We start from the raw sequence: 15,904 nt of genomic DNA on the forward strand, positions 1-15,904 counted from the left end.
TTCATATTGATTAACCATCAGGAGGAAGGATAAACAGCCTCTCGGCCGTGCGGTCTGACCTGAAGTCCATACCCCACTCCAAAGAGTCTCTGACACTGGATTTACAGCGAGCATCTGTCAGATTTCTTCTCAGCTTTCATTCTGACACTCTGGAGCACATCTGACTTTGCTACAGCCCTTTATCACTGGAGAATGAGCTTCATTCCAGCACAGACCTGTCTGAACACACCACGTTGAGATGCTTTCTGACTCTGCCAAAGCTGCATGAAACCTCTCAAAACAAAGTGTAACCATTCAAGTTCTGAATCAAACTAATAATTGTAAAACAACTGCAATAAACATGTCAACATGACAACATTAACACACACTTTGCAAATGCTCAATAATTTATTTTTTTTTCTGAAGTGCATTTCCACATGTAAAATGATACAGTGTATTTAGTTTTAATCACACTCTGTGGTTACAGTGCAAATACAAAAATTATATATATATAGAAAAAATGCACACTACCAGTCAAAGGTTTTTGAAGAGTAAGATTTTTAATGTTTTTTTAAGAAGTCTCTTCTGTTCACCAAGCCTGCATTTATTTGATCCAAAGTACAGCAAAAACAGTACAATTGTGAAATATTTTTACTATTTTAAATAAATGTTTTCTATTTGAATATATCTTAAAATGTAATTTATTCCTGGGATTTCAAAGCTGAATTTTTAGCATCATTACTCCAGTCACATGATCCTTCAGAAATCATTCTAATAATCTGATTTGCTGCTCAAAAAACATTTATTATTATTATTATGTTGAAAACAGCTGAGTAGAATTTTTTCACATTTCTTTTATGAATAAAACAACAATAAAAGTATTAGTTTCTATAATTTCTTTCCGCAAAGAAAGAAAAAATGTACTTATTCTAACCTTTTGAATGGTATAGTGTATAATGTTACAAAAGCTTTTTATTTCAGATAAATGCTGATTGTTTGGATCTTTGTATTCATCAAAGAATCTGAAAAAAAATGTAATCAACTGTTTTAAATATTGATAATAATAATGATAATAATAATAATACTACATGTTTCTTGAACAGCAAATCAGCATATTAGAATGATTTCTGAAGGATCATGTGACACTGAAGACTGGAGTAATGGTGCTGAAAATTCAGCTTTGAGCTCAGAAATAAATTACATTTTAAAACATATTCACATGGAAAACATTTAGTCAAATAGTAAAATATTTCAAAATTGTACTGTATTTGCTGCACTTTGGATCGAATAAATGCAGGCATGAAGAGACTTCTTTAAAAAACATTAAAAACCTTACGGTTCAAAAACTTTTGATTGGTAGTGTATATAAATGATTTCACAAAACATATACTGCAATAGGAAATTGTTTATATTTGTTTGTTAAAATAATAACAAAAATAATGATAAATGAAAAAAATATATATATATATATAAGAAAAAAATAAAAGATGTTTTGGAAAAACAAAAATAAAAATAAGTTCATTTAATAATAATAAAAAAGGCAGAGAGGAAAACCAGCCAAAACACTCCAACTCCAGTGAATGAATTCAATTCAAACATATAATCTAAAGCTGTAAATGCTCCCCTACAGCTGGATGTGCTGCTGCTGCGTTCATTATTGTGCGCTCCAGCACTGCAGTAAATCTCAGTCACACACGCGGCTCTTCAGACGCCATTTCCTCCTTTGAAAACAAATAAATCAAACCGATGGCCCATCGCTGCTCAGCGAGATACAGGTCCAGTCACGGCCGGACAGCACCTGATGAACTCTGTTCTGATGACATACGGCGGTGCTTCCCATCCAGTCCTCAACAGAGCCTAATTATCTAAACATTTCCTCACACCCGGGCTATAAATTAATGACTTCACGTCAATCACCGCTCTGAAATGAAGTACCTACCGGCAGCATCTGAAAAAAGAAAAGTTTTCCAATGAACTTTATTAAAATGGGAAACTTTTTCTTGGCTGTGGGGCGAACAGGCTGCCTTTTAATTTTTTTTAAAGAGTTCACAAAAACAAATTGGATACGATTGTGCCTTTGGGTCCCTCTTGGTGTAACAGGAGACTTTTAATACCGCGTATCGCCAACCAATTAAAGCGGTCCGAGAAACAACCAAGCAATCGCCGCTGTCTCGGCTAAAATGAAACACTGAACGTGCAGTCAAGACAGATAAAAAAAGAGCCGCAGATGAAGCCTTATGGAAAACTCGGAGGGAACGTGTCATGAGATTCGCTGTGAGGCAGTGGTGTGTCTCTGTCCTCCGGCAGCTGAACTGTGAGCTGAATTAGTAAGGCAGAACTAAGGGCCGCACTTCAAATGTTCCTTCAGCTGCGTCTCATCTGCTCCTTTCTCCTTCTCTCATTTCGCTTCATTACTCCGACTGCACCCACAACAATGAGTGGAGCTTCAGAGGCTATTCTCTTCTTTTCCAGCTTTCATCATCGCTAAAGCGAGGAAACGGGGCTCAGTAAAGCCGTTTTAAAACAATGAAATCCAAAGGCCGTTTGTCTAATCCAGCACAATAACAAGAACTGGGACAGCAGAGCTGCACTTAAAAGGTGGACAAGCTGAACTGTTTATGCATCTGGATAATGATGTCGACTCTCTTAACTAGGTTGAGAATGGAGTGGATTTAAATACGACCACAAGCGTGCCTGCTAGTTAAAAAAACAAAACAAAACAAAACATAAAAATCCATTTTATGCATTAATTAAAATTCATTTTATGCATTTGTCAGAATGTGCACATGAAAAGAATCCATGGGTGAGTTAATTATTCATTTCTGACTGCAAAGAGAAACACATCAGAAGCTGAAAGGTAGCTTCCTGACAGTGCTGTTTTCATGACCTGTTCTAGAGTTAATCAATCTGCATATCATCTCAAAGTGTTAGACAGAAATTACACTGTTTTCTCTTCAAACTCAGAGTTCATTATGAGGCAATCATATCAATGCAATATTATACATAGACCAGATTATAAAACTTTCACCAGCTGGAAAGACCGAGACGGAACAGCGGTAAGTCATTTCCTTACACTGATTGCTGGAATTAATGGTTTATTACTGAAAGATCACTATTTGACTTAGCTAGAGTGTGATCTGAGTACCTGGAATATGTTGGAGAGGTCTCGCAGGTTGAAGATGTAGTGGAACTTGATGGCGGTGGGCAGGAAGGTCGCGGTGACGCGCTGATGGAAGGCCAAGGCCAGCTGGACCAGCTGAGAGCAGCTCTTCTGCAGAACGGCTGCGAATCCCTCGCCGCGCAGATGCTGACTCAAGATGCTGCAGTAGATGGTGTTCAGAGCGTCCACGCCGGGAAACGAGAGCGCAAAGACCGAGAAATGCCTCTGAAATAAATCAATCGTTCGACAGATTCATATTAAACCACACGCTTCTGTTTCGATAGCTCACATTGTAGAACACATCTACAAAATACAATTACACACTGTATCATGTTTGATTACCAACGTTCTTCAAAATATCTTCCTTCGTGTTCAGCAGAAGAAAGACACTCATACAGGTTTGGAATAACTTGAAGGTGAGCAAATGATGACAGTCATTTTTGAGTGAACTGTACCTCTAAATCATGCTAATATACAGTAATACTGAGAAATATTATTAGAGTTCAGAATAGCTATTTTCTGTGTGAATATACTGTAAAATGTAATTATTCCATGACAACTCTTGGAAGATTTTAGCACGGTAATGTAAATGATAATGTTAATGTATTTGGTCTTGGCAGAATAGACCTGCTACACTGCTGCTGCTGTAGGTTATTGCTGTAGTTGTAGATTATTGCTGCTGTTGCAAGCAAGTACAGGAACTTGCTACTGCCAAAGCATATGGCGATACGGTGCTGTGAGTATTTAAGACATACTGCTGTTACACAAATAGCATCTAAAATAACCCATAGCAGATCTACACAGGTGGAGCTGGGGAAGGTGGAGGGTTTCAGAGGAACTCTGAAAGCGCGCTGCTGCAAAAGGCTCGAGTGAATGCCAACCAGCCATTTAACGGTAAAGATGCAAACTCATTGGCTGCGTATGCAACATGAACCAATCAGCTTGTGCCAAGTCATATAAGGCTGTGAATTTCATCAGTTATACGTTAACAACCCATCAGCCTGTGCCATGTAGAGTTTCATGAAAGAACTAGACGTTTTATTGCTGTGATCAAAGTTTAATTTTTTAGCATCATTACTCCAGTATTCGGTGTCACATCATCCTTCAGGAATCATTCTAATATGCTGATTTGCTGCTCAAGAAACATTTCTGATAATGTTGAAAACTACGACAGCAATTTACGAGATTAAAGTTGTAATATTTCAAGAATAAAGTTGAAATTATTAGAATAAAGTTGAAATATTATGAGAAAAAAATACATATTTCAAGAATAAAGAAACAAAATATTTCTTTATTCTCATAATTTCGACTTTATTCTCAAAATATTTCGACTTTATTCTTGTAATATTTCAACTTCAATCTCCTAATCTTAGTTTTTTTTTTTTTTTATGTGGCACTTAAATGTCGTTGTAGAAAACAGTTGTGCTGCTTCATATTTTTGTGGAAACTGTGATAGATTTTATTTTTTTAGGATTCCTTGATTAATAAAAGTTCAAAAGAACAGCATTTATTTAAAATTTTGTTATAAACATTTACTTTCACCAATTTAATGCATCATTGCTCAATAATTGTATTCATTTCTTAAATTAAAAAAAAAAAAAAAAAAAAAAAAAAAAAAAAAACTTTCAAACATCCGATCAGTAGTCTCCTAATTCTCTTAGTTGACTCCTAATGTATATCATGTAAATCTAAAGGTATATTTTTTTGTTTAGCTTGCAAATGTTTAAATACTTTTATATAATAAACCAACTAAACTAAAAATAAATTATATTAATAAACCAAATTAAAATGGCGAGTGAATGCAATGGCAATGCAAAAAAAAAGCCAGTAAGTATTAATTTCTTAAAAAAAAAAATAATAAAATCTTTAAATGGCTGTGTGTGTGTATGTCTATGTACTGTTTTTCACTACATTATAGGGATCAAATGTCCCCACAAGTATACTAAAACCAGTAAAAATTGTGGGGACATTGTCCTTGTGGGGACATTTTTGGGTCCTCATAAGGAAACAAGCTTATAAATCAGACAGAATGAAGTGTTTTGAAAATCTAAATGTGAAAAAAAGTTTTATGTGAGGGGTAGGTTTAAGTCTAGGGTTAGAGTAAGATAAGAGAAAAATACAATTTGTACAGTAGAAAAAAAAAAAAAAACATTATGGAATGAACCCACAAAAAATGGACACCAGTATGTGTGTGTGAGTATGTGTGGTGTCTGTGTGTGACTATACTTGTTTTGACTATACGTGTGTGGACCAACTGTCCTCACTTATACAGTGAAATACTTTGACAACTAGTGTGGACATTTCACTGGTCCTCACTAGTTAAAAAGGCTTATAAATCACCCAAAATATGCTTTTATATAAGTCTTATGTGTTTGCAGATGTTTCTGTATTTGGTAAGTTAGGGTAGGGTTAGGTGACACAAAATGTCATTAACCTGATAAAAAAAAATCAATGGAGGTCTATGCAATGTCCTCATTAAGATAGCAAAACAAATGCGCGGGTGTGTGTAGTGACAGCGAGCGCTGTGTCATACAGTGGTGCGCTGCTGAATCTCTCTGATATCAGTACCTGCAGGCGAGGGTTGATGGTGAAGCTCCCGGCCGTCGGGTTCATGCAGGACACGTACTGCACATTGTGGATCTCCTTCAGTTGCAGCTTGCTCCTGTCGTACCTGCGAGGACACGGCGTTCGTCAGTCACACACAAACACGCTCTGTATGCGTGGCGTGTCTGCGCTAAAGCCACTGCGGCTCACAGATATACTGCCTTCAGCTGCTCTCAGCTCATCTTAGATCTAACAGACACACCAGAGACTCCGCAAACCAACAGCAGATATGCTCTCCTTCGACAGACTGCCTGCTGTGACGGTCCTGCTACCGGATCATCTGAACCATTACATGATGGTTAACACCATAAAACACTTGTGCAACCAAAGCCATTAATGTAGCAATTAAACAATCAGCCTCAGCAACGCCACACCATCATAACAAGTGTGTTTAAATGAGCTCTATACGTCTGTGTAATAAATGACACTCAGTACCAGTGGTTGTAGTCCATGTGCTGGCGGATCAGCGTGTGCGGCTGCACCGTCCCATACGTGTCCACCTCCGGCATGTTCATGTCGTCGATGAAGTAGACGAGGCGCTTGCTACCCGGAGGCCCGTAGTTCCTCCCTGCCTTCTTCTCCAAGGGTTTCTCTAAAACAGCTGCAGGGGAGAAGATGCTCATTTCTCAAATGCTTTGTGAGCACAGATTTAACAAACACAATTACATGAAGTTAATGACTTCATAGACAAAGTAATATCAACATGAAATGCTGCAGAGAAGTAAAGAAACTTAACAAGAAAACTAAAAATAAGTTACCACTTTTCACGAAGAGGGTTTGACTATTAGATATGTTTTAGAAAGTATTATCTAACAATATTAATATTTAATGTCTGTATTAGCACATTAAAACCCATCATCTGTTAAAATGATATTTAGCTCAATGTTGCAAAAGCTAGTTTAACTTTTTTTATATGCATTTTAACAAATGTTATTCATTTTAGTAATACTAAAAATGTAACATCACTTAACTGACACACAAGAAGTAACATAGATTGGATTGCTTCTACAGAATGATTAGAAAAATTAAATAAATAATTAATTATTCATGAATAACTATCTTTTTTTATTATTGTTATTATTATTATTAATATGATTTATAACCTCATCAATATCTACAAACTAGTTTGGTCCCAAACTAAGTAGCTCCTAATGACTTAAAACTTCATTTAGGCATTTTTTTCTCTCTCTCTCTCTAGCAAACATCATATTAGGATGGCGTTTTAGGGCCATGTTAAAAAAATAAAAAATAAAAATAAAATTGCAAGATTAAAGTCATAATATTTCGAAAATAAAATTACAATTATGAAAATAAAGTCAAAATATTTTGAGAATAAAGTCGGAATGTTTCAAGAATAAGGTTGAAATGTTTTGAGAATAAAGTCGAAATTTCGAGAATAAAGTCTAAATGTTTAGAGAATAAAGTTGAAATTACAAGTTTAAAGTCTAAAGTTTTGAGAATAAAGTCAAAATTACAAGAACAAAGTCAAAATGTTTCGAGAGTAAAGCCAAATTTTTCGAGAATAAAGTCAAAATTTTTCAAGAATAAAGTCAAAATTTCAAGAATAAAGTCGAAATGTTTAGAAAATAAAGTCGAAATTTCGAGAACAAAGTCAAAATGTTTCGAGAATAAAGTCGAAACTTTTCGAAAATAAAGTTGAAATTACAAGAATAAAGTTCGAAATATTTCAAGAAAAAGGTTGAAATGTTTCGAGAATAAAGTTGAGATTTTGAGAATAAAGTTGAAATGTTTCGAGAATAAAGTTGAAAATAAGAGAATAAAGTTGGAATATTTTGAGAATAAAGTCAAAATTACAAGAATAAAGTTCGAAATATTTCAAGAACAAAGTTGAAATGTTTCGAGAATAAGTTGAAAATACGAGAATAAAGTTGGAATATTTTGAGAATTAAGTCGAAATTACAAGAATAAAGTCAAAATGTTTTGAGAATAAAGTCGAAATTATGAGAATAAAGTTGAAATGTTTCGAGAATAAAGTTGAAAATACAAGAATAAAGTTGGAATATTTTAAGAATAAAGTCTAAATTACAAGAATAAAGTCAAAATGTTTTGAGAATAAAGTCGAAATTACGAGAATAAAGTTGAAATGTTTTGAGAATAAAGTTGAAAATACAAGAATAAAGTTGGAATATCGAAATTACAAGAATAAAGTCTAAATGTTCTGAGAATAAAGTTGAAATTTCAGAAATAAGGTTGAAATGTTTCGAGAATAAAGTCAAAAATACGATAATAAAGTTGGAATGTTTCGAGAATGAAGTCGAAATTTCAAGAATAAAGTCGAAATTTCGAGCATAAAGTCAAAATTTCAAGAGTAAAGTTGAAATGTTTCGAGAATAAAGTCGAAATGTTTTGAGATTAAAGTCAAAATTACAAGAATTAAATTGTAGCAATTAAAGTCACAACATTTTGAGAATATAGCCTGTGCATACAAATATCCTGGATTGGGAGCACCGGGAGTTGTTGCCAGGCCACCGGAATTTATCTGAATATATGTGGGGACAGTTGGATATATTTCACATCTTTGATTGTATTCATTAGGCCTATTTGTAGTGCGCCAGCCACCCAATTATAGCAATAAGCTTTGTGCTTTTGGTACTTTTAATATAAAGTCTCAGCTTTCAAAATCTGTAATTTTTATAGCGAAATACAAACAACGTGTCTCGCAATAATGTTTTTTTCACACTCTTAATATGGCAGGACAGATCGCTGTATTCATGTGAATCAACTGTCTTTTCGATTACAGTGAGACATTCATTTCATTAAATTATACAGTTTTCTTTGTGAAAATTCCACCACCTACTCTGCAAAAACGTCTGTGGCATCCAATCTTTTATTCCTCACATGTCTTTAGTTACAAACAACAATAAAATGTTCTAAAGGTTGAAGTGGTCTCCAACTCGTTAGCCTAGGTTATATTGTTGTCTTTGTGACAAGCTATTTTATTTATGGTATAAAACAGTAAATGACTGGAAATACTATTTAACATCCTCCATTCATCATTTGTAGCATGCCAGCCACCCAGTAATCACAAAATTATAACTTCAATCTTATAATTGCGAATTAATTCTCGTAATTTTGACTTTATTCTCAAAATATTTTGACTTTATTCTTGAAACATTTCGACTTTATTCTCATAATTATAACTTTATTGTAATGTGTGTGAGCGAGTGAACGGACACATGGCTGAAGAGGCTTCAGAGTGATAAATATCAAACCAACAGATGGCAAAGACAGTGAAGGACAATGGGACAAAAACAGCTGAAGCTAGGAGGACTGTGCCATGGGTGTTTGCTTTAGATCACAAGAATCTGTCACTGTCCAAAGGGCTTGAAGTTGCACTCAGGGACTAATGGAAAGAAGCAGAGATATTGTTTCTAAAAAACACACACACACACCCTGTAACATGGCTGACGTGGTGTAGTAGTTGAAGGGCACGTTTTTGATAGCGTATTTCTCCGGGTCTAAGGAAGCCAGTTTGTCTCCCACCAGAACAGACTTTCCGGTGCCAGCGTTGCCCACCAGCATGACCGGACGCCTCCTCTCCAACAGACGGTCCATGAAGTAGCGCACGCGGATGGTCTCTGTGGTGTGGACCAGGCAGGCCTGCGGGACACAAACACAATGACCTTCGTCACTCAACAACATTCAAAGACAACCACTGATGTGACAGCCATCATGAGCTGCCCACATATGCAGCATCGCAAACCAGATTCAGGGTCACATTCATGTTGTCATATTCTAAGGAGCGTCATGTGCACAGCATCTTTTGCACATAAGGTAAAGCCATAATGCATCGCAAGAGAAAAAAGCATCCCAGACAGCGAACAAATTGAGTAGAATAAATAAATAAGCTAATTAATTCAACACCTTATGGATAAAAATAATTATATCTATTTAAAAACTTAATTAGAAACTAAAACCAAATACTGTAAAAAAAAATTATATATATATATATATATATATATAAAAATTTATAACTCTAGTATTTATATTTATATTAATTTATGATTAGTATTTACAGTACTTATATTCTATTTTGCTTTACCAACCTTTATTTGCAAATTTTTATTATTTTTACTGTAAATTTTTACCATTTTGTCCAGTTTTATTGACAAATAAAACAAAAAATTTAAATTGAAAAAAAACCAAAAAAAAACACAACTACGAAATAACACTGGTTTCATGGATGTTCCCTCAGAAGGTCAGTATTGTCAGTATTGTAGTATTTATAGTGCAAGTTTTGTCAGACTTCTGTCCTTGATTAATTAGCACGCACCTGAAGAGGGATGTCAGGATCCATCTCAAATTTGGGAATCATTTTTGCCCAGGGCTCAAATTTTTTGCTCTCGGGATCGATGTAGTAATCGAATACAGTTCCTTGAGCCGGAAACTTCACGCTTTTGAACTCTGTCACCCACCACTTACTGAACTCCACCCTGTAATCCACTAGCTGCAGCGAAAGGCACACACATTACAAAAACAGTCATTATTCATGATGAAATCATGTGGAAATAAGTACACAGTGGTTTGTGCGAATGAGTTTAAGACTCAGACGGTAGTTTAGTCATATCAGATCCACCTGATCCTGGAACATGGTTCCTCCGAAGGCCCATACGGCTGCAAAGACGAAGTAGAGCTCATAGAGATCCTTATGGCTGTCTGGAGGAGTGTGTTCTGGGATCAGGAGACACTCCAGGAGGAAGCAGAGCATCTGGACCAAACTCTGTTCAGGAACCGGGATGATCTTCTTAAATCTGGCGCAGGACAGAGAGCAGCACAAACACGCACACACACACACATCTGATTTACATTTCAAAATACACATTTGGCTCTAGCTGCATTTTCTGAAGCTGAAATCCATTCATCCTCACAAAGACAGAAGGACTTCTTCAAAGTCAAATTAAAACTGACTGCAGTGAATGAATACTGACTGAAGAGTTTGATGGGTGACGTAAAGGGAGGACAAACTCACGCACCAGTAGGTCAATCAATACTGTCTGAATGAGGAGGAAAGCATTTGGATAATGCTGAGGGACATTTCATTCATTTCACATCTCTTCTTCACTGTTTTTCTGCGGCTGTAACGTGACCGTAGAGTAAACTGAGCCTGACTGTTTTTTCTTTGTGCTGCTGATTGGAAAAGGTCTGACATGTTTGTCATTGTGTTTGTTTTCCACTCTGGTCATGTTAATGTTGGTTTGGTTTACATTAAAATAATATAAAGATATATAATTATAATTAATTAAAACTAAAACAATAAAAGAAAACATTTTTGTTACTTAAAATAAATAAATAAAACACTACCTGAAAAAAATATAAAATATATATAAAAAAAAAAAAAAAAAAAAATCTTAAACGTGTTTTATTTCAGTATTTCAGCTAGTAAATAAACTAAAATTTTAAATAAATAAATACTATATAGGCATTTAAAAAAATTAAAATTAAAATGAAGGCTTTTAAATAAAAACTAATTCAAATATTAATAAAAATAATAGCATCTCATTGATACTAATACAACAGTAGGAAAGGCTGCATGAAGCAACACAGAATTTAGCTCATGAATATTAATTAGTTCATGCAGATATTGGCTAATATTAGAACTCTCAGTCATGGGACCTACTTAATATTAACGAGCCAAGTGTTTACATTCAAAATTCAGAAATGGCATGTGATTTTTTAACAGGACGGATGTGGTCATGAAATGAATCATGCATAACTCTACCTTGACCTGAGCGTATCGAGGCATGATGGGAGGTACTTGTCAAACAGAATGGTCAGATTGGCCTTCTCTGACTGGACTTCCCTCCCGTCGATCCAGCTGGACACAGGAGGATTCCAGCCTAAATCCGCAGGGTTAATGTACAATATACCTGTTTGGAGACACATCAGTACAAAAATGAGATAAAAAGCTTTGGATTTCATTCAGGGTATTATTTATTGGCTCTGTATGATACAGACTAGGACGTGTTGTGGAAGATACTTAAGTTGTAGTTTTTAACTAAATTTTAGACTTTTTTAGGCAGAAAAGTAAGAGCTGAAATAAAACTAAATAAAATAATAAAATCCTTTAAAATGCTTTAAAGCATCTGCCAAATACATAAATATGTAAAATAAATGAATAAATAAATGATAGCATTTGAACATATTACACTGAATTTTAAACCTGTGCACTAACAGTAAACAATCAACACAAAAAAAACCCAACTAAAAATTGCCATAATTGACTCAAATTACACAGTATATTTATAAAAATATTTTCTATAAAATTAAATATTTAAATACATTATTTAAACCACTATTTTATTATTAAATCATTAGATGACTGTCTGATTAGTATCCGTGCAACACTATATTACATCCATATTACATCCAATAGATATGTTTTTGTAAAAAAAAAAAAAAAAAAAAAAAAAAGCTAGATTGGCCAAAAAAAATACAAATAATAAATAAAACTTCTATTATTAGGGAAGCAACAGTGTTTTGATATCAGCTGAGCTCCTGTAACATCAGCATCATCATTACTGTTACTTAGTTAGTTAGTTAGTTAGAGGAGAGTGAGCACTGACCAGCTCTAGAGACGGTGGCTGGAGTGGCGGTGCGGAGATGACTGATCTCAAACACCAGCCTCATGCTTGGGTTCAGAGGAATCCTCTCATTACTGGCCAGCGTCAGCACCTAGACACACACACACACGTCATCTCAGCTAAAGGTCAAAGAAAGGTGAGGCTGGTTTCACGCACTTTCTTTCATAAAGATATCTGAATGCTGTGTGCGAAAGCTGATATTGAGCTGGAGTTCTGGCTGTCTCGGCTTTACCTTGTTATCATCCATTACTGTGTTCAGCGACTCAATCCACATCGGATCGATATCGCCATCCAGGACAATCCACTTGGGCCCGGTGTGACTGATGTTGGCCAGCTCACGCATGATATTAGAAAACAGGCCTGCGGGGGAAAAGCACACGTGTCGAGTCTGGCACTGGGCTGTGATGAAAGTGCTAAAAAACAGCAGAGGCCCTCACCATCCTTCCACTCGCGCGTGGATGGGTTTATAATGCCGAACAGCTCGTCGTTGGTGACTGCTTTGGGGTTGAGGTCGGCCCACACGGCCCTTCGCTTCATATTCTGATACGTCTTGTGAAGAGACTTGAGGACCTGGGATTTGCCGGTGCCTGCGTTTCCCACCACGAACACAGAGTGACGGACGGCCAGCAGCTCCTCCAGCTGAACCACCTGAGACACAGACACACATCACACTCAGAACACGACACTTTCTGTGTTTCGGCTATAAAGCACACACAGGAGAGACAAAATAGCAGGGCTGGCTAAAAGCAGCTTTCAGTCTGTGAAAGTATCTAGTGGTTTTTGGCACCGCTGTGGCTTCTTTACGCCAAACATTTCAAAACAAAAACAACAAAAAGTTCAAGTAATATCCTCCCTGTGCTGTTCAGTGGCACCTCTGGCAAACAAGCAGACAGCGAAGCTGTGTGTGAGTTTAGTTTTGGGAACTGACCGTGTGAATCTGTAGTCCCGCAAGAGCGGACAGTCCATCATTGTGGTATTGTTTTAATAATGCATATGCCAAACAGTTCTCAACACTACTAGGGAAACATTACAGTTCAACTATTTCATGTGCTTAAAGGTAAAGTGTTTTTGGAGCATTCGCATCACCTGAAAGAACTGCAGAAACGCCATTCAAAACCTCAAACACTCTACGCCTCCAAAACAGAGAATCTAAAGCACAAATTAAAAAGGTTCGCTCTTCTCAGCAAATCAAACACATAAAGAGCAGTCTGGTCAATGATTCACTAATGCATAATTTCAATGCAGGGGTCGGCAACATACGGCATGCAGAGGAACAATCATTGGCACGCAATACTACCGATGTACATTTTGAGGTAATCATTCCTCATAGTTACACAGCCTGTTAAGAGCAATAAATTCTTTTTTTTAAGTTTGAGAATTAACCTGCGCTAACCTACAGATGTGCGTGGCTCTGGCAAATCATTTGCGCATCAGAAATGCTTTACATTAGCGGTCTAACAGTGCTTGTCAGTGGCAAAATATTTGAGATGGCCAATCAAATCAAAGTAGGTGGGGTTTCCTGTTTACAGAAGCAGAGCGTGAATTCGAAGAACTAAGAACGAAGCGCCACTTTAACATTGAAAGAGAGCTAGGTAAGATGGAAGTTGCAAATCATTTAATATTAGTCAGCTATTACTTTTTTTTGATCATTTTTTATTGTTCTTTTATTTTACTTTGAGACATTTTTCTACACATTTTTATCACTATTTGTTTTTGTTTGTTTTCTGTTCTTTCTTGTCACATTTTTCTACACAATTTATATTACTATTTTAGTGTTTCTTTAATTTCAAGCCACAATTTTCTACACATTTTTGTCTTTTTTTTTTTTATGGTTTTATTTAATCTATAAGCCATATTTTTCTACACATTTTAATCTATTTTTTTTTCTATAGTTCTTTTATTTCATTTTAAGCTATATTTTTTACACATTATTATCACTTTTATTGTTGTTTTATTTCATTTTAAGACATATTTCTCTATGCATTTGTATCATTTTTTATTGTTTTATCCATTTATTGACTGACAGCTCTCCTGTCCTTTATGTTGGAAGTACAGAGAAGTTGTGAGCGCTGTGTAAACATGATGCTTACTGTAGTTCTAGACTAAATATGACCATCTCACACAGATTCAGTATTCTTCAAAATGAATAAACAGTCAATTGCAAACTTAGAATATGACACAAATCTGCAATAATTAAATATGTTAATAATTCAATTTACTTTCATTTCACTTTTGGTATAAAAAAGCTTTTACATATGCCAAAAATATTTATAACTTTTTATATTAAAAACATACAAGTCCAGTCCAGATGAAAAAAGTAACACAAAAATAATGCAACATTTCAAAGTAACGCATTACTTTCCATAAAAAAAAAAAAAAAAAAAAAAAAAGGACCTGCATCTGTGTCTCTATAAACAATCAAGTTGAGTTTAGTTTAGTTATGTAGCGGTTTAGTATCAATTAATACAAGTTGTGGGACAGCACTGACAACAAGTTTCTGTGCTCCTGTGTTTGTTTCTGTTCGCGCAGTGCGATCTCCATTCTCTGTGTGCCAGTGATGTGTATGTATGTGCGTCAATTAAAGCAGCGCATTAATACAGAATGGTTATTAAACCGAATGATTTCAATGCACAGTTGGCCTTGTCTCATGCATACATACAGTGGTGTTCAGTAGGGTCACATTATAAATCTACCATTCAAAGTCTAATTTAAACATTAAAATAGAAAAAGTTTTGAAAACTAATCTCATCTGATCTCACCCATATTGCTGTAAAACTATAAACATCTATATACGTCTACAAACGTCTATTTTTAGACTAGGGTGATGTCATCAAAATTATTGATCCATATTGGCGGAAGTGAAAGACTGTAAGTTTTGAATGCATATATCTTGTAAATGTGAATTTTGTCATTGTTTTGGAGCACCATAACTTATAGATAACCTTAAAAGTGGTCATGAACTGAGAAACCAAAATTCCCTTGATCTTTTGACATATAAGAGGTCATTGTGCTATAAAAACCTCCTGTAAGCTTCAGAACTCAAAACTTTCTCATTAGTCTAAAAACAGCTTATATTGAAGGCAGTCTGCCAAAACGACAGCTTTTGGAATGCTCTACTTTATGATGTAATAGGTAGATAAGTGCCGCCTCCACAGAAGAACATCAACATCACTGCCTGTTTAGTTTCGCCCTGTGATTCGCGCATGTAGTGTTTACCAGAGAGGTGAACGTGCAGGTCTACGCAGACTCCAAACAATAAAGAACGCTCCGAAAACAAAAAGAAGCTGTGCAGTGCCATTTTGTGGGGAAAAAAAAACAAAACAGTTTTTGCATTGCTTTCCTCTGTCTTTTGTTCACTTCATTTCACCACGGATTTGTTTACAAACAAGGCACAATTTGACAATTTTTTTTTTTTTCAAAAAGATTAAACTAAAAGACGACGCTGTGCCGACTACATTGCATCCGACAGTGATGTCGTAACACAAGTGTGAGTAACTATTTTAATTACTTTGTCACTATTGCTTTGTTTGTTATTACAGATTGTTTAATATGTATTGAG

The 15,904-nt window shown here is 35.4% G+C and overlaps 1 protein-coding gene across 2 annotated transcripts in view; it reads right to left on the reverse strand.

The window, feature by feature from the left end:
• The window catches only part of dnah9 (dynein, axonemal, heavy chain 9), a 123,232-nt gene that overhangs the window by 62,324 nt on the left and 45,004 nt on the right, over positions 1-15,904 (reverse strand). For both annotated transcript variants that reach the window (XM_051124665.1, XM_051124666.1), the window contains exons 32-41: positions 12,783-12,993; positions 12,578-12,705; positions 12,328-12,436; positions 11,484-11,631; positions 10,341-10,515; positions 10,038-10,211; positions 9,157-9,364; positions 6,179-6,344; positions 5,708-5,810; positions 3,125-3,364 (exon numbers count right to left, since the gene is read on the reverse strand). In XM_051124665.1, the coding sequence (XP_050980622.1) occupies positions 3,125-3,364; positions 5,708-5,810; positions 6,179-6,344; positions 9,157-9,364; positions 10,038-10,211; positions 10,341-10,515; positions 11,484-11,631; positions 12,328-12,436; positions 12,578-12,705; positions 12,783-12,993 (1,662 nt within the window). The remainder of the gene's footprint in view (positions 1-3,124; positions 3,365-5,707; positions 5,811-6,178; positions 6,345-9,156; positions 9,365-10,037; positions 10,212-10,340; positions 10,516-11,483; positions 11,632-12,327; positions 12,437-12,577; positions 12,706-12,782; positions 12,994-15,904) is intronic.

Source organism: Labeo rohita, chromosome 12 (assembly GCF_022985175.1).
Source record: "Labeo rohita strain BAU-BD-2019 chromosome 12, IGBB_LRoh.1.0, whole genome shotgun sequence".
Lineage (NCBI taxonomy): Eukaryota > Metazoa > Chordata > Actinopteri > Cypriniformes > Cyprinidae > Labeo > Labeo rohita.